We start from the raw sequence: 24921 nt of genomic DNA, 5'->3' as shown, positions 1-24921 counted from the left end.
ATGGTCTGGATGCATCTTCTTGTTCATGTTGGTAAGGTTGAAATCAGAGGCAAAAAATTTAAAGATTAGTGTTCTGTTACAAAGTTTCTGCGTTTTCAGCATCGTAACCAAACATGTAGTTAAGCTTTCATTTTCTTGCAGTGTTTGTGTTCTCCAAATTTTAATCATAAGGTTGACAGTTAGTTTTCTTATTTCTTTAAATGCATTTAATATTACCAGGCAATAAAAAAAAAAATCTGATTTTATTGATTGTTAGAAGTATTCATTAGATTTTCTTTTAAGTAAGAAATGTCTACACATGCTTTTCCCAAGGCATTTGTTTATTAGTAACAACTTGTAGGCATACTATTGCTATTGTAACACCTCTGTTACAATACACTCTGTGTAGGTACCCTCTGTGCTCCCAAAATAGCTCTGAGCTGTCGAGGTGAGGGCTCCACTTCTAAAGTTGCCCTGTCCTATCTGGCACCAAGATATTAGCAGAACATCCTTTGAGTGCCTTAAGTTGTGAGGTGAGGCCTCAGTGGATCAGAATTGCTTTGTAGTTATGAGGATGTGGCCTGTAGCCTTGGCTATGACAAGTAAATGGGCTCCTAGCTGTCACTACAGTAGAGATGGAGTGCAGATGGCTGATATGCACAGAGACCGGTTGCTGCAGTAAAAAAGCGGTAGAAACACTCATAAGGTTGGGAGTCAGATCCTGGCTGCACGGCCATTGGTATTTTTAGCACATCTTCCTTTTTTTTTTTTTTCTCTCCCCCCCCCCCCCCGTTTTTTTTTTTTACGTGCTGCAAAAGACATGTGGCACTCATCTTGATGATCCAGTAATCATGATGCTACAACACACACTGGCCTTCTAAACAATTGACAAATAAAACTGTTATTGAGATGTTTCAATATTGTTTTTTATCGACTAACTTGTTTCAAATAGTTTTGCATTCCTTAAATTTGTTTATTATTTAGTTGGAACTTTTTTTGTTTATTTATGCAGAGCATTTTTAAAGTATTATTTTAGATCCATCTTATGTATGCATTTATCCAGGCTTTGCTAGCCTGTTGGATTAATTTGAGTTTTGCAGCAAGCTCTGCCTGGACTGCATTGTTTTATTTTTTTTTTCTGCTGAATGAAATATAGTGTGATAAACTGGCATGGTGTGCTCTGACTGGGAGCTGGCCAGACAAAAGCCCTCAGTTAGCAATCCAATTCTGTCAGTGCGAGACGCAGGGTGACCTCTGGAGTGCTACAGCAGACAGCCAACCACAACACATCCCCAATGTTATCAGCGGGTGACTGGGGACCTCATTTTTGTCAGTCAGCCCTTTTGATTAGTATTGCTGGCACTTAGGAGAGCAGTGCGGTCGAAGCAGCTTTGTGTCGTCCCATTTGCCCTTTTGGCCTCTGAATCCTTGAGATGTCGCGGTGCTCCAGATTGAGCTGTTCCAGTCTCCGATACTGTATGCATGGCTGACATGCCACATCTCTAACTCCAGGCCCAGGACATTACAGATCACTCTGAAGCGGCAGAGGCACTGGTTGAAAGTGAACACAAGTGCACTTAAGCCTTAATTGTGAAGTGCTGCGGTAAAGTGCACTCCATGCTAGTTACTTTGGAACTGTTTGGCGGGGGGGGACCTCAGGGCTACTAATAAAACACAGATAAAAAAATTGGGTCATTGCAAGAACCCATCTGGTATTCATTCTTTCAATTGAAACCATTTTCTCACTCCCAGGAAATGTAATTTGCAAGCAGTTTGCGTTACTTCATGTAAATTTCCCTTGTATTATTTATTTATTTTTATTTTTTTTTTTTAAATGTTGGATTATTTCTTTGAGAGTATGGTATCATTAATATTTTGCTGCATATTATGTATTCTCTGTGTATTGGTGTATTGTCTGTCCTTCCCATAAATCCCCCCCCAATTGTCAGAAATCCCTGTATTAGTTGGTGGTGCATTACTGGGCCTCTTATATTGTGGGGGAGACTTGAGCTTACAGTGTGTACTCAGACAAAGCAGCACTCCATATTGCCAATGCTTTTGTTCCCCAAACAAAGACTGAGGTCTTTGAATGGCCCCTCCAAAAATCCTGCACACAGAAGATATGGCTGCAGGCTGCCCTGATAACTCTTCGATGGTGGGAAATCATTGTAGATCATTGTGGGAGATGCAGTGGGCATCAGTCTGTTGAAGTCAAGAGTAAGAATGTGTTTGGGTATGATGGGTTTTACTATGCATCTCAGGCCTGTTACTAGCCAGCATTGGTATATAGCTATATTTATTTAGTTTTATTTAACCAAAAAGATTTCATAGACCTATATTGGTCAACCAAAAATTTATAGTGCGTCTTTTATTTTTTAATCTTTTCAGTGGAGTTTGTCAGCAGATTGATGAAATTGAGGAAATCGGTGGAGGCGAAAACATCACTGGAAAATATGAGGGATTTAACGTGACCAGAAAAGCACACACTGATTTTTAACAGGGAACTAATGGAGAAAGCATACGTTTCAATTCTCCATATTTTATAGAATGTGGATTTCTTGAGTACAGTAAAAATATAGGCATGCTTCTGTGTCCTTTTCAATTGTCTTTATTTATTTGTGAAACTACCACATCAAGCAATTTATTATTCCAAATACAAAAAAATGGAGGTCTTCAGAACAAGTTTATCACTGAAAAAGTGAAACCCCACTAGCCCAAGGCCCAGCAAAGAATGGTATGATATATATTTTGTTTTTTTTTGTTTGTTTTTTTAGTACATAGAAATATGGGTGTGGAAGTATTTGCAAAGTTTAAAAGACAGGAATTTGCTGCTGTGTGCAGTTATGTGATACAGATCTGTTTTAACTGGTGGTTGTCTGTCATTTCTCAGTTGATTGATTTTGCAGCATTCTGAAGAGCTTATCTAAAAATCCAAGCAATAATACAAAAGGCAGTGTTCATGAAAAGCTTTTAGGAGTAATTCCATGCTGGTGACAACTGCTGTGCTGGTAGCAGACCATTTTTCCATGCGTTTCTTAAGAAATAATGGACAAAATTGAATGTCACAGACTTCAGTAACAGCCTGTGTTGAGCAAATGTGTTGAGGCAAGACTGACTGAACTACAGGAAACTATAAAGGACATGAATTTGCATCGTTTTACCACATCCATTTTAACATGATGACGAATAATTGTATTTGTTTTATCAAAATCCCGAATTATTTTTCATTATCATGACAAAACAGACGTGTGGTGGGTTTTTTGTTTAAATAAAGAATAATTTTATCGAAGTATTAAGGAAACTATCCTGGTTGTTTATATCAAGAAAACAAAGTTTAGATGTCCTTGATAAGAGCATACCTGTCAGATGAGCAGTCTGAACCATTACATAAAAAAGGGAGCAGAGTATCAAATTGAACTTTACAGTATTTTCTTAGGACACAATAGATCCATGGATCAAATGGTCATCTGATTATTTCAGTATGCATAAAGGAATACAATACAACTCACTTTTCCCTGACCCAGTGCTCAGAATTTTGTCTGAAGGTTGCTACAGTTTTGTACTGTGGCTTTAAGGATAATGTAGCTAACGAACAATGAAAGTGTATGTACACATTTTAATTTTTGTTCAAACCACATGCAAACTGATAATTTATCACATTTAAGTCATTACAATAGTTTATTTTAGACAGCATTAGAGGCCTTGCAAGTGCAAAGGTTAACTTTTAGGTGTTGAATGGGCTTGAGTTGTGTGTAGTGTGGTTTGTTTATTTATTTATTTATTTATTTTTGTTTGTTTGTTTGTTTATTGTGCTAATTGTAGTAACCACAAATTTCAGAACCATTGTAGTAAGCTTGTAAACATTTTAAATCATACCTCGTTTTCTGACAAACCACAAGCTGACAGACACTGTAGCTTCTGGAAAAATTGTAAACATTGTAATTTAAAAAAAAAAAAAGCTTTCAGATGTAATTTTGGTTAAGTGCTCTGGTGGATGAGTTTGGGATGAAGATGAAGCATTGGAATGCATGAAGTATTGGAACTATACATCACAGGAATCTTATTATTTATTTTGGTTAATGTTCTAGACGATGAAGGATTTAAGATCTCGTCTCACTGATGTGATGGCCTACATGGCTGACAACTTGATGTTGACGTCAACTGAAAGCAGGAAGCTTTGTCTCATTCTTTTATTATGCAGCACAATCCAGGATATATGGAGGTTTTTCCAAAGCCTACTTCTTGTCAGAACAGTGTCCAGATCATAGTAAAAAGTACTTCAATCAAAATGCAAATTGGTCCATACTGAATAAAAATTAATTGATGTTAATTGCTTTGTGGCCCACAATATCTTGCAGTGTTTCCTTCTTGGCTTCTTTTGGGATTAGTATTCCTTCATGAAGAATAGTAAGAAACCATTTTATTGTATGATGGATCCTCTTGGATGGTGTCAGAGAGGGTGAAGGACAAAGCCACTCTTGGTGGGGCTAGGAGAACTTTTGGCCCGGTAGCTCAAGGTTGAGTTTCTGTAGCTCAAGGTTGAGTCTCTGAATCTGTGGATTTGGCAGCACAAATAGTTATGTTGCTTGTTGCTAGGATACTTTTTCTGAGTTGAGTGTGCACTCTTGTCTGCTGTCACTTTTTAGTTTGTTTAAAAACTTCAAAGCACGTTGAGACTTGTTTGAAAAAGAAATGCTATGGCCCAAGTCTCCTGAACATGCTTGAATAGACTGGAAAGCAGATGTATTTCTGTGAAAGACAGACTTGGAGTAAAAACTGTTACTTTTGCTATATACTCAAGCAATCTGTATTAGGCATCTCTTATTTAGAGGTGTTTCAGGTCAGTTCTTCCCCTTTTGCATAAGCAGTTGGATAGTTGTTAGAACAGTAATGGTAACATAATTAAGCAGACATATGTATTCTTACATTTAGCCCTTGCTCTCTTCTTTGGAATGTGCCTTTAGTGTCAGTACATGTGAACTATTGGGCTCAAAGGCTGCAACAAGAACAGCTAAACAATCTGGATGTGTAAAGCAAGATACAGCCAAGGTACTGAGCACTGACAGAGGAAAGAAACAGCTGCTAATGACGACAATAAAATGACTCTTCAAACATCAGCATTTTAAATCTCCCACAATCTTCAGATTATAAGAACAGTTTCCTGGTCACCATTGACTTTGATATCAGAAAGTGACAGGAAAGTTCAAAGGTGAATGTGGGGAGGGGGGAGGGGAGCTAAAATTGTAAACATGTGCACCACAATATTCATGAATTTTAAAAAAAAGGTTTTTCCTGTGCTTTCGTCTTTTTCATCTTTAATTTATAATGTTTGTATGTAAGTAACTTTAATCTTCTACTCATTCTTGATGGTCTCATGGCGGACACTGTATATATATTTACTTCTTTTTTTAAGTGCCTGTAATGTCATTATAGATCAGTCGTAAGTGTACAAAAGAGTGGTGCAGCTCTACACTGCTCCCATTTGATGGAATAATAAAATTGCTCTTGTCCTTACAGAAGGGTCAAATGTAACAGCAGTAAGGGACATAACCCATGTAAAGCTCCCTCATTAGAAACGGAGGATGAATGGTAGCTGCCCGCTTGTGGCCAGGCTCAGCCTGGCCTGCATCAGTGAAAGATTCATAAACCAGCCTTTACCCCATCTGCAGAGGGAAGTCATGCCTAACAAATGAAGTCACAGCTCACCCAAGGTTTCCACACTGCGGTTATGCGCACGTTTTCTTCCAGGATCGCTGTACCACTGCTAGTGGTGCAAATGAAGACATAGTGGTTGCAGAACCATGGCCCTTCAGTACTGCAATTCCTTTGGTCACAAATGGCTCAAAGACTGAGGGGCAATGCTGAAGCTCCTTGGCCCGAAGTAAACCTGAGGCTAACTTGTCTGACTGAGCAAGATGACTGCCAAAGGTTTGTACAGGACCTCCTGCCAAGCCCCTGGAGAGCCATCAATATAAAAGGCCATCAGTACTAAAGTGTTGCATGAGGGAGGAAGGGAAGGGTACACTTGCATTAGACCTGCTTCCCCTCTGAGTCAGCAGATTGTCTCACAAATGCTTGTGCATCTGGGGTTTTGGAACTGATCTATAATAAAGAACTGGATAGCTGTTAAAATAGGCTGTTTTCAAAAATCTAATCGAGAGTTAAATGGCTCATATACAATGAATCATTGGCAGATTGGTAGTTTCATAATTTCATGTAGGTGGTAGAATGGTAGTTTCATGGTTGATATCATTTAATCCAGTTTTTTTAATTATAGATCACTGAGAGGCTGTAGTGTTCCAAGTACTATACACACCTCATGGTTGAGTTCTGTGTAGAAAAATGTGCCAGCTGAGCCTCACCGTGGGAAATGGTTTGGAGAAGGAGACCACAGCGTTTGAGCAGCTTTCTTCCAGTGGCTGTTGCATAACAATTTTGGACATATAATGGATGGATATCTTTGCATGCAAATATTTTTGTCAAGCCAAATAAGTTCATTTCCAAAGAAAACCTTTTTATGTATGTGTTTTTATATGCATCCCAAACCCAGTAAGCCACTGAAAGTATCCTTGTATATTTAATCCAAACAAATTTATATTTAACCCAGAAGTCCTGTCGGCATGATGTATGTGTGATGTAGCCTGTTTGTGTTTCTTAAAATATGACCAAGTGTGTGCTTTATGTATCCTTTATGCTCACATTAAAAGGTGAGAATAGGTCTTACCCAGTGGTACCATAGCCCAATGAGGAGTAGAAGAACATTGAGTTGTTTTTGTTGGTTAGTGTGAATTAAATGAATGTGCATATGAAGGGTGTAAATGTTAGTTAATCCAGGAGGGCTCATGGCTTTACATGGAAAACATTCCTAATTTTAAAGGACAATTTAAAGGAGTAAACCATGTCTTTCATTTGGATTGAAAATGTAAGTATTTATTATAACATAAGGACCTGTATTATTGTACCATATGACTCAGTGACTATAGTTTGACTGAGTAAGATGTTCTGGTTCTGAGAGAAAGGTGAGTATAATTTATGGATAAAGATTAATTCATTACTTTCTTGAAACTCCAGTAAAAAATTTGATATGCAGAGCTGGAGTGTAACACTACAAACATTCTAATGTTCATCAGATTTATATTTATGAATCTGTTTCAGATGCCCTGCTAATAACCTAAGGCTATTCAACATCCCTAAATGGCCATTTTTTTCTACTGCACTAACAATGTAAGGTATGAGTTTATGACCCAGCTTCAACTGATTTGATCACATTATTTAGTGCATTTAAAGTGCAGTGCATAAAAACTGGCAACATCCACTGAAATATTGCTTATGTAGATTGAGGCAAGGTTTAGTATTGGATAATTTAGAAAAATGTAAATGGTTTAATATGGGGGGATTTCTTTTCCTTATGACCCCAATATAGAAGATGTATGCTGTGTAAATGCTGTCCCAAGGCATCATCTGTGTTTTCTGTGTTTCTGTACATTTGATTATAGTTTCTGTCCATATTCTCTCATAACACAATTGATTTATGCAGCTGCAACAATTTACAATGCAGCAAAGTTTGCATAAAGGGAACGGTTAACATTACATATTTAATGTCACAGCTCCACTGTTTATGCAAAAGTGTGCAAACCTCAGGTGTCCGAACCTCACGTGTAGTCCTGTCTAAGCAGGCCAAGTGCAGTAAAACCTCCTGATGTTACATTGTATACCTCCACATCTGTTACCAGTGAGCAGGACTGTGGTTTCTGTGGGCCTTGTACAAAATTGTAACTCAGCAGTATAAATGTTGAGTGTGTTACTTGGCTAAATGGTCTAGGAAGCAATAAAGCAACTAATTGTATATTGAAGTCACTTTGGGTTGTGTAACAGCCCAGTGGACAAACGGCTACAATTTCTCTTGTTCTCAAGTTGGTATCAGTTCCCAAGTATTTTAACGTCTTTCTGACATCACTGTCAGAGTGTGCCAGTGCTTCCTAAGGATGAATCATTACACTAATAGATCTGGTTTAGCCAGTGAAACACAGGAAAGACAGGGTAATAACAAAGAATAGGTTGATGACACAGGGAGAGACAGTTGACAGTTCAAAAAACTGGGACAGGAAGGGAGTGGCACAGGTGGAGGGGCAGAGAGTGAGTAGGAAGCAATTACCTTTACAGCAAGCAGCTGCTGGGGGAGAAGCAAAGCGGCTGTCTCAGTTGCAGCAGGAGGAGATTGGACTATACCTCCCTAATACCTGGAGGGATCCAATAAGTAAGGATGAACTAGGACAAAACAAGGCCCTAGAAAACCCATCACTCCCAATGGTAGAGTTCAATATGAGGGAGTTTTGTTGGAAGGAGGTTCAAGGTCATCAGAGTAGCAAGGACACAGTGGTCCCAGGGCCTTAAAAAAATAATACAAGCACCACTGAGGACTTCTTCAAATGCTCTGGGAGATGTGGTTTAATAGTGGTGTAGAGAACAGATTTCCAAAGAACAGAACTCAAAGAACATTGATCAGTTTAGAGCAATCTCACAGTGTGGATATTTAAGCTCTGTTTTTGGCTGACCGGTTTCGCCTGAACAATGCCTACATCAACACATACACACACAAATGTATTCTGTGCCAGTTAAGATGGCTGTGATAGGATGCAGAAAACCTCTGACTAATCTGATGGGAGTCTAGATAGAGTACCCTCACTGTCACAACACTGTCAATCCCAGGAGGAAGGTGGATTCTCCAGGGTCAAGAAAAGTCCATTGCTTGGGCAAAGATAAGCTTCAGGCCAACTAACTTAAGGTCACTGATGCAGAAAAAGGGCAAAGAAGTAGTCAAGTTTTGATTCTTCCTAGATAATCCCACCACTCTGAGACTACTGTCCAGTCTACTATTAAGGAACTTGAAGCTCAACAGTGTGGCTAAATCAGAAAGTTGGATTTACCTGAAGATCTTACGAGGTACAGTCCTGACTGGTGGCCCATCTGAGACACAACATGGTAGTGGTAGTAGTGGTTATGGGATGAGGGGAGGACTAGTTAACTCTTACATTACAGTATGACAGGGCTCAGAGGTAAGATGATGCCATTTGGTTCAGGACGAAGTGTGTACCTGAAACAGACAACTTGCTGAAAAATATCCACACTGCAATTAGCCTTGTAATCAGTCTTGGGGAATAAACGTCTAAAAAATTACATTTGTCTTATTTACTGATAGTTTCACCTCAGTTTTCCCTCTCTCTAATTTAATGTAATGTTCTGTTTATAATGTTGCTATTTTGAGCAAAGTACAACATTGTTACTTTTGTGTTTCTTTTGCAGTGTGCAAAATTTAACACATTCTTTGTTACTTAAGAAAGCAAGATCATCTAAAGTGTAACGTGTAACAAATTATAAAGCAAGCTCATCTAAAGGGTAAAATATGTAACACATTATCTGAACACTGCTCGTGAAAGTGGCCTACAAGGGTGGAGCTATACAGCTTTTTAAAAAATTTCTATTCTAGACTCACATGTAGAGAAAACAGTATATGTTCAACATATACATGATTTTAAAGTAAACCAAAACATGATACACAAGTACTGTCAAAGGTGCTAAACTAAGTGGCCATTTAATGCAACAAAGCATAGTTGGATTAATGTAAAATATGTAAATGAAATGTCAAGTGAAATCAACACTGTGTGGTTTTTTGTATTAGAAAAAAATGCATTTGTATTAGAAAAATAGCCTGTCTCCAATGAATGCTTTGTCAAGGAGTCTCACATTCATCATTTGTTAACTGAAGGGTAGATAAACAGGAACTGCAAGAGGATTTTAATACCTGCTCATTATCTTTAGATGCTTGAGCAACGTTTATTTATACCTTTAGTGTATGTGTCTGCATAACTTTTTTTTTTTTTTTTTTAATTCAGGGATTTTTTTTTTTTAGATTCAGTGTCACAACAGTACTTAACCGTGTGTTCAGTAGTGCTAGTCTCATCAGTGTCGGACAGTGCCTTGGATGACGGTACTGGGGAGACAATTTTGTTTCAGCAGGTTTCTCTTTTGTAAAAATTCTTTGCATACATGATTTTTGTGAACTCTTTCAAAAAACAAACAAACTTGTTTGCTCCAGGACTAAAGGGTGTGAACTGACAGTGGTGCTATATGCTGATTCTAGCCACAGATTTCAGCAATTATGTTTTGCAGAGAAATATGTTTCAGATGAGACAGCCAGCCCTAGAGAAATAAAACTGAGAACCACATGGAAAGCTGAGCACCAGATCTAGCATTTCTAAATTGCAAAATTTCCTAAAAGTACAATTCACTGTTTATAAGAGTAACCTTTTAAATAGTATTGCAGAAAACATTGACATTATTCATATTTACAGTATATTCACTTCATTTTGTTGATTTCACATATTGATTATTAGTGGTTTGCTATATAATTACTATTTCAAACCAAATAATATATTGCTACCTATGTGTTAACTGTCAAAAAATATAATGAGAGTAATATGAAAGAGCAATATTACAATATTTACATTGTGTAAACTATGGAAAAATATTACCCCTTACCATCTTACATAAATGTATCTATATCATATCTATTCTAGAATTTTGCATAGAGAAACGATCCTTAAAATGTCCTGGGTTTCAAAACAAACAAACAAAATATCCCAAAGAGACACAAGTACTGTCAGGAGTTCAAGAAAAATGCTGCTTAGCAACATGGGAACTTCTAAGGTGAAGAAAGTCCTCACTTTTTTATGTACTATAAATTAGTGTGCATAATTTATGGAGACCTAAGGAATATTTATTTACATATTACTTGTAAAATTACAGGTGCAGTATTTTCATTAGCCTCTTTTCCATATCTCTCTTGTATATTTTGTTAAGTATTCCAATCAGTCATACTTAATACAAATTAAGTTTTGTCTGAGCATCAAATTTGGTTGTTTCAGGGTTTTTTGTATTATTTGATCTTGCTACCAAATTAAGTAATCATGGGAAAAGTAGATCTTAATGTAAATTGTGACAAATCATTTGAAAATATATGTTTTCAAAATTTTTAAAAGTGCCAATTGTCCAATTGGCAAAATAAAACAATGACCAAAACTCATAAAGAGTAGATGCTTAACAGAGGTAATTCTTTATAAAGCCCCTGAAAGAGGGTGCACTGGCTAACTCGGTGATCCTGCATACAACTGTTAAATATGACTGACTTCGGGGGTTTTTTCCACCAGTCAACATCTGTGATTTGAAAAATAAAAACTGCCACTGCAAACAGTGGTTTAAATTCATTTCACAGATCAACACATTCTGGGTTGTTGCTGTTTCCAGAAGTGGAAACACACCAGCAGTGGAATCACTTTAAATGAGAGGGTTTGCAGTATTACTCAAGACAAATGGAGGAGAATTAGAAAAGCCCGAAAGGCACTGCAACTGCCTCCCACTAATCAACATACACATGCACCATTGTGCCATGTATGTACTTGTCTGCACACAGAGCTGGCAGGTAAATATTAGTTTTCAAAAAGAAAAGGTGAGGCAGGTGAAGGAAAATGAGTAGCAGGTAGTTACTTGAATGGGTGGCAATGGAAAGTCAAAGGAAAGTGCTTCGTGATTAATACTTGGAGACATTTTTACAGATCCAAAGGTTCTCCAAAGCTTTTGGGTGGAAACAGAAGGGGAAGGAAAAATGTGAGAAAATCTTAGTTTGTCATCCATTGATGTGTTTCCCACACAGTTGGTTTGCAGTGTATTCAGACATTTGTAGAATAATGATAAATAGTTTTTCTTTTATCTGAGGAGAACACCTCATATTCACATGGGATAGATTTGAATACTGATGTGATTTGTTAATCCAAGCAACATGTTTGCAAAAGTATGTATAATTTAGCACGGAGGAGCACACTGGAATAATGATCCTTGAGATTCTCCTCAGGAGGCAGGTATGAGGCCTTTTCTTTTCCTCCTTCATGTCACAATCACACTTTCCAAAGATGAGAACTCCTTCCTTCGTTCTTTGTTTGATGTTGGTGAAATATAGTCTTCCAAAACAGTTCTTGGATCATATTTGAAGAGTTCAGATTTCAAATTTCAGTGTTTGAACATTAGTCTTAGTAAGGTGATCCTCAGTGCACGTTGGTGTTTCAGTGTTGGTCTTAGTAAGGTGATCCTCAGTGCATGTTGGGAGCTGCTTGCAAGCAGGTTATTGACAGAACATTCTGGATGTTAACAATCTGTTATGTGTATAGTTAGGAGTATACTAGAAAGTCAGCAAAAGTGATGCATCTTGTATTCTCATAGCTCACAGAGATTACTGTTCCCTCAGGTCACAAAGGTAGGTGATGACCTGAGTGGTCAGCACCTACATTTAGAGACAATGCTAAAAATACTGTTTTCAGAAATGTACTGTATACATAGGGTATGAAGAAGGTACCTACCACTGAAATTAAGTAGGATTACTTCCAGATTATTAATTAGGCTATTAGGATTCTAATCCTTTGAATTCTTAAGAGAAAATCATTTAGATTTTAACCCATTTGGTAGTCCTGCTCCCTTCTTGTAGCCTTAGTGCTTTTAGCAACTATATTCTTGCATGAGGTAAATGTAAAAAAATATTTTAAAAGATATTGTTTGGTTAGGCAATCCCTTAGCTATGCATGGTACAAGAAGCCTAGAGTGTGCCAGAAACAATTACGCAAACATTTCACTTATCGTACCTATAAAAAGGTCTTTGAGGTTGTGGTGTTTGATTTATTTTCAGTTGCCAGTCATCCACCTCTTATTGGAGGAAGTTGGTGGAGATGAAGCCATCCATCCTGAGGGTCGGCACATACTGCTGGGCTCCTTACAATCTTTCATCCGATGCTCCCTTGCACTGCCCACACAATAGCTTTGATGCCGTGATGGTTCTCTTGGATCGTTGTTGGCATTTCATGGCATGTTTCTCAGTCTCAGTCTCTCACCTGGACTGTGTTAACTGTGTAAACAGCTATAAAATGTTTGTCTCTTCTTCTGGTATCATAAATATCATTTCAACATCCCTTTTATAAATGTGCTCCTCATGAATTGCTTTTTCTTACACCCTATGTGCACATTCCTGAACTGCCTTTCATCAACATTTAAATATTTAAAATTTATCTGAAGTTTATTTCCTGTGGTAGTCTGAGTGTCTGTGTCAGTTGATAGTTTGGTATTGTAACTGTACTGTTGCAGAATTTGCTTTCCATTGTATGAGGACTTCCTTTTCTTCTCTGTAATGAAGTTCTCATTGTTTGATATATAAGGGTTTTTCCTAGTGAATGAGGTCAGGCAGGATGGAATTCAATATTTCAGAGACCTTTTTTCTTATTCTCCTCCCCTCTCTTCCTACTCCCACATGCAGCAGTAATTGACCCTGACTCCTGCAAGCACACACCCAACTCAGGCTCTCACACCAATCTTTCCACACACCCCTTCCTTCAAAGCAATACACTGACACATTTTTAAATCTCACATGTAGAACCTGCTATTTTGCCACAGGTCCAGAGGAAACATTCAACTACAAATCCTCAGTTTAAATATCTACAAATCCTTATTTTTTGCTAGCCTATATTACAAGGTTATAGGCATTTACCAAAATCTCATAAGAAAGCCTATGACTTTATGAGAGAAAGGAAAAACATTCTTAACATTTGCCTGTGGACCTTCAACATTGTTTTCCAAGTTTGTTTGTTTTTTTACAATTTCTATTGGTCCACTCATCACAAAATCTTCCCTATAATTTAGGGTAGCTAAGAGTAGCTGACATTTTCAAATGGTGTTTAAAAAATAAATTATTGAAGCATTAAAAAAGAGAAGTCATGAGGTTTGTGAAAAGGGACATGCTGACCTTCTGTCCTGCCTGGTACTGAGGTCTTGCTCAGAGCTTGGGTCTCCTCATGCTGGGAGTAGCAGGGTGTCTCACCTTCCCCACCACAGTGAAGAACGCTAACCTCCTGTCGTCTCATGCATGATGCTTCAGAGTAACAGGAACCATTGAAATGGGTCATGGCACTGCTCATGTGATTGAGAGCAACAAAGCAAGAGGGGATGCTTTGTGGATGTGCTGTTCTCATGTGTGCGACTCTCCACCACACACACACACACACACACACAAAATGCACCAGTGTCCCCAGAGAAAAAATAAATAACAACAAAACTAGCTTGCTGCACTTAGTGAACATAAAATATTGTGTGCAGTCTGAAGTATTTATTTGAGGTTAGCAGGTGTGTTTTAGGGTGTGAGTTTTGGCAGAATAAGAGCTGATGTGCTGTGGAATGCACAACAAGCTTTTATCTGGACACAGCTCAGGAGATCCTTCCACCTATTGGATGGCTGCTGTTCCTGAAAGTTAATGGTGTTAAATCTCTGATGGCACATATGAAATTCCCAGTGATTAGATCAGGGGACATTAGCACATGCTCAGTCGCTGTTCCAAACTATCATAGTGATGCTTCACAGATTCTAGGACCCATAGGGTTACAGTGGGGCAGCAGCACAAAGAGCTGTGTTGATGGTACCTGCGGAGGGAGATATCCAATTGCAGATTATGGTCCATATGTAAAACATTTTAAGAATGATGTCATATTGAACATGCATGTACATTTCATAATTAAAATGGTCCCTTCTATATAAAAATGTTGCTAATATACATAGTATTTCTGATTTGAAATACATATTTATATGTTTAATGTATGTGTTAAATGCAAAGTTGAGAAATGTGGCATATAAGAAAAATATACTACATAAAGGGTGCATTAAGTATATAAAAAATGTTTTGTAATAAACATCACGAGATATATAATTTTTAGTGACCTTTGTCTATGGGTGTAGCTATACGTCTCTTGTGAAACGGGTTTGAGTAACAGTGTCTGTGGTTTAACACAAACAAGCACGCCACAAGTGTATTTGGTTCCATCTGGTTGTTGGTTGGGGGGAATCTCTGTGTTAATCTGCGTTGTGCAGAGCCTGCATGGATGTGACCTTCCAAAAGGACCTCTTTCTCTAATCAGCTTGTTTCCTGGCCAAAAAGGATAGCTTCACCTCCCTGTCAAGTACAGAATGCCCCCCCCCCGAGATGTCTGTGTTGTTATTGTCCATTCAAGATGTGGTTGCACTCCTGGGTTGTGAAAGGCATGTAGTCATGTTCTTGTCATGCATACATGAAGACTATCTGCTGACATATAAATGTGGCTCACATGTTAAGAACCTTGTGGAGACTGCACAACAGAAAGTGATTTAATGCATGTAATTTCATGGAGGTCATTTAAAGTATTAGACAAAGTTATAAGATAAAAAAGGTGTGTTTAAAATAAAAAATGCATAAAAAAGCAATAACGTATTAAAGCACATAAGTTGCAACAGACTCAACTTCAGCTGTATTATTGCTGAAGAGCAAGCAAAACTTGTGATATTCAGTTTTGGAAAAGCATAGCCATGTCTGGCATTCTCTTTTAATGGTTTTTGGATGTGGTTTATCAGACTACACAGAGTGGATAATAAAGAAAGAGTATATGGTTCAAGTAGAAGTGTGAGACTGTATGAAGAGAAAGACACCCTGAAGGAGAATGAGATTGTGATCTTGCCAGTTATGTGCTACATCTGTGGTCTGTCACATTCATCAGCCTGGAGTTGTGAGCACAATATGATCTTCTGCCACTGATGGTTTTAAAACTAGGAGGGATAATTCAAGATAACGGTTGTGCACAATAGGATTCTGTGCTCATTGAAACCTGTTTTAGTGATTAGGTGTGATTCGCATGCAGTACTAAGTTTATAGAGGCGAGTGATTTATATATTGCATATGAGGGATAACTTTATACTTACAGCTCTGTTAGGCTGTGAAGTACCTTGGGAACGAATTAGCAAAACATACATGAACATTTTTTAAACATGGTTTAAAAAAATCTTTAAAAATGGGTTACACATCTTAATGAAATAGGAGCCTATTTCATTTTTAATTGGCCTAGCTTCTAGTTTGTGTGCTGGTGAGACAGCTATAGGGACAAATATTTAGCCTTATGTTCTTCTATTAACTGAGATCACAACATTGTCGACCCTGTTTCTTTTTGTCAGATGCTTCTTCAAACTACATACGCCAGCTGGAGACCAAGGTACGGATTCTTGAGAACAACAACAGCAAACTTCTGTCACAGGTAAAAACACTCCCTCCTCTCCCCAATTATTTCTGTGCAAAGCATCATTCTGTGCTGATACCACAAGAGCATCAAATGAGTCTTTACCACAGATGATCGCAGGTGAGAGCATTCCATGCAGCAGTGAAAGACGGGTTTAGGGATCTTTAATCCATTGCAGTATGAGGCTTTGTTAAGTGAGGAACTGCACAAAGCACCCTTACAAACAGTGCAGGCAACCTTCAGTCTCTAGGGCCTCTCTTTGACCCTTACAAGAAGAGGTGGGTCTCCTTGGTTAATTTAAAGTTCACAAGTTTACCTCTGAAAAAGGCTGGCACAAAGGAGCACTGCCTGGTGCTGGTGTACTCATCACCAAATGTCTGAACTTCACCACTTTGTTGCAGAAGCTTTACTGCGTTCTTCAGTGCAGGGGATGGCAATTGACATCATTATATCTACAGACCCCATTGCCTTTTAATGAGAGTGCAATTTTAGCCTTTTTCTCACACCTCAGGCTCTTACATGGCAGAAATGCCATTTCTGTGTATGCAGAAATGAAACCACTTTGAGCTCATTAGTAATTAGAAAGGTGTGGGGGCAATTAAATCTTTATGACTCCACAAAGGTGCTGAAGGAATTTCCCCTCAAAAACTTCATTTTGAAGTGTGCCATAGTTATTAAACTCCAGTGAGAATGGGAAGATTGTGTGGGCATTGACTCACTGCAGAATCTCTATCTTCAGATGCCAGTATGGATTTAATCATTGAGCTCACAGTTTATGAGCAAGACAGTGCCAGGAGTGTTGGCAGACATGTTAGTATGAAAGCAACTCAAGGATTTATGCATCAGCCCCCTTTTCATAGTAGACATGGCAGTACAGTGCTGCCAGGTTGTAGTAAAATATGTTTGCTCATGAAGAAAAAAATACTGGGGCCTTTTTTCCACATGCAAGGACGTCCCATTTGAAGGGCGATTGTGCTCCCAACTCTCTCAGATCACCGCTTTTCACAGGGCAGCTATGATTGGAGATATCATTGAGGTCCAGTGAGAGGATTCTTCAGGAAGAGAACCTATTCTTCTGTTTTCAAAAGTAGAACACAGGGTGATACCTCAGTAGGCACCGTTCACTCCAGGCATGATATTCAGCGGAGTGTTTGGCGCATCTGAGAATGTACTTAAGCACAGAGCTAAGAATGGGTGCTTTTTTTAAAGGTGCTTTTTTACACAAGTACATGAATTACTGCTGTAGATAGTTAAGAGTGTTATGGGACATTTTCAGACCTTACCTGGTTGAAAAGTGATCATTTAAATGTGTAAGCTCAATTGCAATTTTACCCTTTGTGTCTCTTGTTTCCCCCCAGCCCTGTAGCCGTTACAGCTTATCTAAGATACCATTGAAGGTAATTCTCTATGCGTCTCGCTCACCTGCTCTGAGTGGCACTTTTGCAGGGTTTCCTTTTCTCTCTGTTTGGTTATGGGACTAACCTTTGTCTTTTGACTAAACTTCAATCACCATCGCTTTGAATAAGCAGGTTAATATTGGCAGCTATTGAAGAGAATAGCATGCTCAGCTAACCGCTTACAGAAAGCCTTTGCTTTGCCCCAGTAACTTCAGTGAGATCAGGTGCATGTGATAAAGTGAATGTCCCTTCATGTAGGGATGTGTGTCCAGCTGCATAATTAATTTAAGCAGCCAGATACAGCATCTATAATTCAAAGGCAACAAACTGACAGATGTGAAAAAGAATAGGAACTTTCCATTTTTGGAGGGAACTTTTACATTTTTTATTTATTTATTTGATTGTACTACTGTGCCTTTCGTTTCAGAAGTAAATGCTGCTTAGTACTTGGATATATCAAGTCAAATTCAAGTCAAATTTATTTATACAGCACTTTTTACATCAGCCATCGTCACAAAGCAGTTTTACATATGTCTGAGTCCAAACCCCTAGTGAGCAAGCCAAGGACGACAGTGGCAAACAAACTCCCTAGAGCATGAGGAAGAAACCTTGAGAGGAACCAAGACTCAAAGGGCGGGTGGGGGGGGGGGGTGCATACTCCTCTGGCTGTAATCTCACCCACTACCCCCTCATATGGTGTATTTTATGTTTATTTATTGTTGGATGACAAGTAATGTCTTGTTTACATCACACATTTCTAATCAAAGGAGATCCATAACACCCCAAGGACCTATAGAAGTGTTTGGATGATTACATCAGGGTACCACCTTAACAGACCCTTATTTGAAATTTTTCTAGTCATGGCTTATTATAAGAAAGTCAATAACAATAATGTGTCATTCTTACACAGAGTTGTGAGGACACAATACAAATGTAATTCAGACTTGTTCACCCTAGTATTATATCCTGTGGTTTAAAATTAAGATTAGGCATAGTTCACTGCAGAAAGAGCTGACAGGATGATTACCCTCGGGCAGTTATGACACACAATCTGGTATTATGCACTGGGGTGGTGACAGAGCTGTCCACAGTTGTTACCCACTTGAAACATGGTCTAATGACAGGACAGTCCTGTCCTGCACAAGAGCACTATGATGGATGTTACTTGGCCATTAAACTGTGGATCAGTGTGGAGATATAAATGTGTCCATGCTCTCAGATGAAGATGCATGTTCCCTTCCACAGAACAGCAGAGGTCTGGAAAGATGGATGGTCTTCAGGTGCTTGTAAGTCTGGAAGACAGAAACTACTGGGGCAGGTTCCTCACAATGGCATGAAGTGATGTAAATGATGTGACCTCCTGCATTGCTTTTTATAGTAGGAACATTCAGAAACCAGACAAAAGTCAACTGTGTGATGAATGTAAATCATAGAGGAAGCAATAGAGGAATGTGATGTGGCTTGTTGAAATGCCTTGAAGAGTATCGCTTTTATCCAAAGTGAACCGTTGAGGGTTAAGGGCCTTGCCCAGGGACACAACAGTGGCAAGCTGGTGGTGGTGGGGTTTGTACTGGCTACCATCTGATTACTAGTCAAGTACCTTATCCACTGAGCTACCACTGGCCCCATTACTGGTCTATGTGTATGTGTCACACTCCCTAGCTCAGACTCTCCCAGCATCCACCTGTGACTACCTCAGTCTGGATCCTCCAATCACACCCTGCATCTGCATCCCCAGAATAGTGATTGTGCTCACCTGTTTCTCATTATTTTCCAGTGTATTTAAACTATTCCATTTGCTTTTGTTTCCTGTGAAGCATTGCCATGACCTTCACATGTACACTGAATATTATCTCTGTTTGCCTCTCTGGTTTATGATCTGCATTACCCTGAACCCAGATTATGCTTTCATAAATGTTAAATCTCATTTACTCAAATCTGCACGTGTCTGTCTCCATGCTTGTCCATCATAGAATACTTTGCCGTTATGCAGACAGCAGATGTGGATTCCCTTTCCTCTGCTATCGCTAACCAAACAAGATTATTTACACTTATTTGGGGGATTTACTCAGTCTCAACTCAGCAACAACATAATCAGCAGAAACAATTACAGCTGATAGTGGAGAAAATCAAAGAGCTATCCTTTACCCTGCGGTCTCTAAGCTCCACGCAACCTCGGACAATTACTATTGTGATGGAATAGACTAGACCATCTTCCCTGTAAGCAAGCCTGCCAAGTAAGAAGATAGATCCAATGGATGCAATGGAATTTTGCTCTATTGCTGCCTCTGCTTCAATAATTCCCCTCCTAGCACATATGTTTCTAAAATCCTGCCTAATGGGTAAGGCTCTTCACTGGGCTACCTCGCGATATGGTCAAGGAGACAAATGTCATCATATGATCAGTTCAAAAGGGACTTCCGTACTGCGTTCCAATGAGACTCTATGCCTTAGATGGCAGAACAATAGGAGAAGGGACTGTCTCCTCTTCATGAAACCTATTCATATGCACACCAGTGGGTTTCACTCCGAACTCATCTTTTTTGTCATTAACTCCACAGACTATCTATTAGTATTTGGTCTACCCTGGCTCCAACGCCACAACCCAAACATCTCGTGGTCCACTCTTGTAATCAAATCCTGGTGACCCTACTGCTTTAAGAACTGTATAGAACCTCTTTCTGTTTCCGTACACTCCATATTTAAAGGAGGTTTTCAGCATGAACAGTGCCACACATCTCCCTCCACATAGACCATATGACTGTGCTATTGACCTCATAGAAGGAAAGACAACTCCCAAGTCCCAAACCAAAATATGTTAATCTGTCCCTTACACGAACTGAAGAGAAGGCTAAGGATACTTATATATAGGAAGCATTAGCACAGGGGTTAATTCTTTCATCCTCTTCCCCTGCCATAGCCATTGTTTTCTTTGTCTGAAAGGAGGATGGTGGACTTAGACACTGTATAGACCACCCGTGATTAAATGCAATAACAAGGAAATACCCATATCACTTATCTTTAGTTCTTGTAGGACTAGAACAGCTTCATGTGGCAACATATTTCACAAAACTGGACCTCAGAAATGCATACAATTTAGCCCATGCAAAAGAAGGAAATGAATGGAAAACAGCGTTCGTCACCACCACTGGACACTACAAGTATTTGATTATGCCGTTCGACCTCTGTAACACCCCTTTTTTCTACGCATTCATCAATGACGTTCTCTGTGATATGCTGGGCAAATTTGTCATCACCTATATTGACGATATATTCTTTTTTTTTTCCCCATCTGGACACACACATTTTACACATCCATTAAGTCCTTACTCATCTGCTGAAGAATCAACAGTATGTAAAAGTCGAGAGTTCCACTATGAGTTCTAAATGTGACCTTCATCAGTTACATCATTAGTGCTGATGAGGTAATAATAGATGATGGTTAAGTCAAGGCAGTGACCCAATGGCCTACTGCCACAGCTGTCAAAAAATTAAAAATCCTGGGATTCATGAACTTCTATAGATGCTCCATCCAAAACTATAGCAGCATAGCCACTCCTCTCATGGATCTCCGTAAGGGCTCAGTGGAATCTCCAAGCTGAAGCAGTATTCATCTTCCTAAAGAAGGCCATTACCTCAGAGCCAATACTCAGACATCCTGACCCATCTAAGCCATTCATAATGGAAGTTGATGCCCTGGATGTGAGCATCAGGGCAGCTTTATCAAAATGACTAGGTGATCGGCTAAAATTACACCCCATAGTCTTCTATTCCCACAAGCTTACACCAACTTAAATAAATTACAGCAAAGGAGACCGAGAGTTGCTTGCAAACAAGCTAGCACTTTAAGAATCGTGACATTGGCTAGAGGGGGCTTCTCATCCTTTTGAAGTCCTGACAGACCGTAAGAATTTGGAATACCTTTGCAATGCTAAGAGATTAAATCCTCAACAAGCCCACTGGTCCTTGTTCTTATCAAGGTTCCAATTCACTTACTTGCTTGGTTCACAGAACACAAAAGAATGCTAAAGCACGGTGGAGACACAATTGCAAACACCCTCACAGTGCTGTTCAACAAGTGCTGGCAAGATCAGAGCGTCCCAAGTGACTGGAGGAAAGGAGTAATCGTTAAACTCCCCAAGAAAGGCAATACCGCCGACTGCAACAATTGGCGGGCCATTACACTCCTCTCGGTTTCTGGGAAAGTCTTCTGCAGTGTTCTATTACAGCGCCTACAACAAGCAGTGGACGAAATTCTCCGTGAAGAGCAAGCCGGATTCAGAGCAAATTTACACGCTTCGTAATATCATCGAACAGTGCATCGAATTCCAGTGCCCCCTGCTCATCAACTTTATCGACTTCAAAAAGGCTTTTGATAGCATTCACAGGGGCTCCTTGTGGAAAGTTTTACGAGCCTACGGCATTCCACAACGGTTTGTCAACATCTTCCAGAACCTATATATCAGCTCTAGCTGCTGTGTCAGGACAGACGATGGCTACACAGACTTCTTCAACATCGAAACCGGAGTCAAGCAAGGATGTATCCTGTCGCCAATTCTCTTTTTGCTCACAGTCGACTACGTCATGAAAAAGGCGATGATGAGCCCAGTGACTGGAATCCCTTGGACAAATGGATCTCATCTCACTGATCTTGATTTCGAAGACGACATTGCCTTGCTAGCGAATACAAAACCGGCTCTACAATCCATGACAACATGCCTTGAGGGCGAAGCGGAAAAGGTTGGCTTGCGCATTAACACAGACAAAACCAAGGTCATGCGGGTGAATCGTCAAACCAAGGTGCAGATAACTATTGGGCAGCAAACGGTGGAGGACATCGACGAGTTCACATATCTCAGCAGCATAGTATCTAATAATGACAGTGGCTCAGAAGCAGACGTTCGATGTAGGTTTGGAAAGGCGGCGGGTGTGTCCCAGCGTCTACGCCGCATCTGTTCCTCAACAACAATCAATACAGGAATCAAAATGCGTCTGTACTCCACGATCGTCATCCCAACCGCCATTTACGCTAGTGAAACCTGGAGGAACACAAAGAGGATCGCCCAGAAACTAAACGTTTTCCATCAACGGTGCCTCCGCCGAATATTGGGTATAAGGACAGAATTACCAATGAGGAAGTTCTTCAATGGAGTGGATTGCGGAAGCTGGAAGAAATCGTCACCGAACACAGAATGTGCCTCGCTGGTCATCTCCTACGTCTTCCAGACAAACGCATCTCAAAGGCAGCTGTACACTGGACACCGACAGGAGGAAAGCGAAAGCAAGGCCGACCCAAAACCACCTGGAGATCAACCTTCATCACCAACCTAAAAGCTATTGACATACGCTCGTTGGACGAAGCCAGCAAAGGAGACCGAGAGTTTCTTGCAAACAAGCTAGCACTTTAAGAATCGTGACATTGGCTAGAGGGGGCTTCTCATCCTTTTGAAGTCCTGACAGACCGTAAGAATTTGGAATACCTTTGCAATGCTAAGAGATTAAATCCTCGACAAGCCCACTGGTCCTTGTTCTTATCAAGGTTCCAATTCACTTACTTGCTTGGTTCACAGAACACAAAAGCAGACTGTTTTATCTAGGAATCTTAGTATAGACAATCACCCTCATTTCAAAACCCCTGTCACAACCATATTACCTCCTAAATGTGTAATACCCTCCATCCTATGGGAGATTGATGAGGACATCAACCAGGCTGGAAGAGTTTGTCGATCCAGCCAAAATGCCCAGTGGATAAGCAATATATTCCTCCTTCATGCTGAGACCACCTCATCATATTGGCTCACTCCTCTATGACTTCAGGTCACCCAGATGAAACACGAACACAACAATTGTTATCCAGACGTTATTGGTGGGAGAATATGTTAGGAGATATACCTAAATTTGTAGCCTCCTGTACAGTATGTTCTCAAAACAAAACCCCTAAATCCCTACTTGCAGGGAAATTACATCCCCTCCTATCCCATTACACCCCTGGTCACATCTGGCAGTGAATTTTTTAACCAACCTCCCTCCATCTCAGTGGTTCACAACAATTCTCAATGTAGTTGATAGATTATCACATGGAGTCTGGTTTATTCTAAATGGCAGAGGCTTTTCAACTCTGTGTTTCATCTTTTTGGAATACCTGAGTGTATTGTGTCGGATCATGGACCCCAGTTCATGTCTCAAACTTGGTCTGCCATTATCTAATGCCTTGGAATAATGGTTGCCATCAGGATACCATCCTTAATCTGGCAGGCAATGTAAGAGAACTAACTAGGAACTGGGGAAGTTTCTGCGAATGTTCTGCCAAAACAACTAGTCAGACTGGAGTTGTTTTCTTCCTTGGAACTGTCTCAGTTGCATCTGCGTCTGTCTCCATGTTGGTCCATGACTGTGTGTGTGTGTGTGTGTGTGTGTGTGTGTGTGTTTGTACTTTGCACACCTCTTAGGCCACCATTAGATTGATTGCTTTAGCAATAGTATAATGACCATATTCATTTATTTCTCTTTATTAAGAAGCAAAAGTAAAATATGGAAAAATCTACAATTGTTTTAATTTATTTTCAGAACAAAATGGAATAAGAACATCTTAAACTCTTCTGTGGAGACTGTCCTGAGGTTTTCTGAATATATATATATATATATATAAATATATATATATATATATATATATATATATATATATATATATATATATATATATATATATATATAATACAATATTTATTTATTTTTTTTTAAAATATATTTATATATGGTATATTATACCAGACTTCTATCAGCACTCCCCAGCATTCTTTAGATTTAGGCTTTTCCTGCTGTTGCTCAAGTGTAAAGGAGATAACACTAAATACTTGTTTTTTCTGGGTTTTTTTCTTCTAGTTTTTAATATTACACAACACATTTCACATATTTTATGGTTGTATTCTAATAAAGAGACAAAAATAATTATTTATAGTCATTACCATTGCTAACAAGAAATCTAATGGTGGTCTAAGAGTTTTGCACAGTACTGTGTGTGTGTGTGTGTGTGTGTGTGTGTGTGTGTGTGTGTGTGTGTGTGTGTGTGTGTGTGTGTGTGTGTGTGTGTAATGATATTTACATCTGTACCCAATGTCTATCTTATGGGCTCTTGTAAACTGAAACAGGCTTTCTAAATGATTCAGACTTCTGCTTGTGTCAGCTCTTTCACTCCCCGAATAAAGGCAACAGAACAGAATTAATTTTCATGGGTCTAAGTGAAATGCATTGACTATAATTAGCTTATCGAAGTTTATTTTGGAATTGGATGGCATTGCGTTCATCAAATATATGAGCATTCTTAAGCGTTGGTGAGCTCTCTTGAAGAATTCACATAAGGAAGCCCAGCAGATTGGTTGGCTTTGGTCTTTCATTGTTGCAGTGGGCAGGAATGTGG

The 24921-nt window shown here is 39.3% G+C and overlaps 1 protein-coding gene across 3 annotated transcripts in view; it reads left to right on the top strand.

Moving 5' to 3' along the window:
- The window catches only part of ccdc85cb (coiled-coil domain containing 85C, b), a 38623-nt gene that overhangs the window by 3653 nt on the left and 10049 nt on the right, over positions 1-24921 (top strand). For 2 of the 3 annotated variants that reach the window (XM_081696500.1, XM_027001066.3), the window contains exons 2-3: positions 16046-16125; positions 17466-17504. In XM_081696500.1, the coding sequence (XP_081552626.1) occupies positions 16046-16125; positions 17466-17504 (119 nt within the window). The remainder of the gene's footprint in view (positions 1-16045; positions 16126-17465; positions 17505-24921) is intronic. The other variant, XM_027001074.3, reaches the window with a different exon arrangement.

Source organism: Electrophorus electricus, chromosome 2 (assembly GCF_041902795.1).
Source record: "Electrophorus electricus isolate QZ-2024a chromosome 2, ASM4190279v1, whole genome shotgun sequence".
Lineage (NCBI taxonomy): Eukaryota > Metazoa > Chordata > Actinopteri > Gymnotiformes > Gymnotidae > Electrophorus > Electrophorus electricus.
This window is presented reverse-complemented; position numbering and strand designations above follow the sequence as displayed.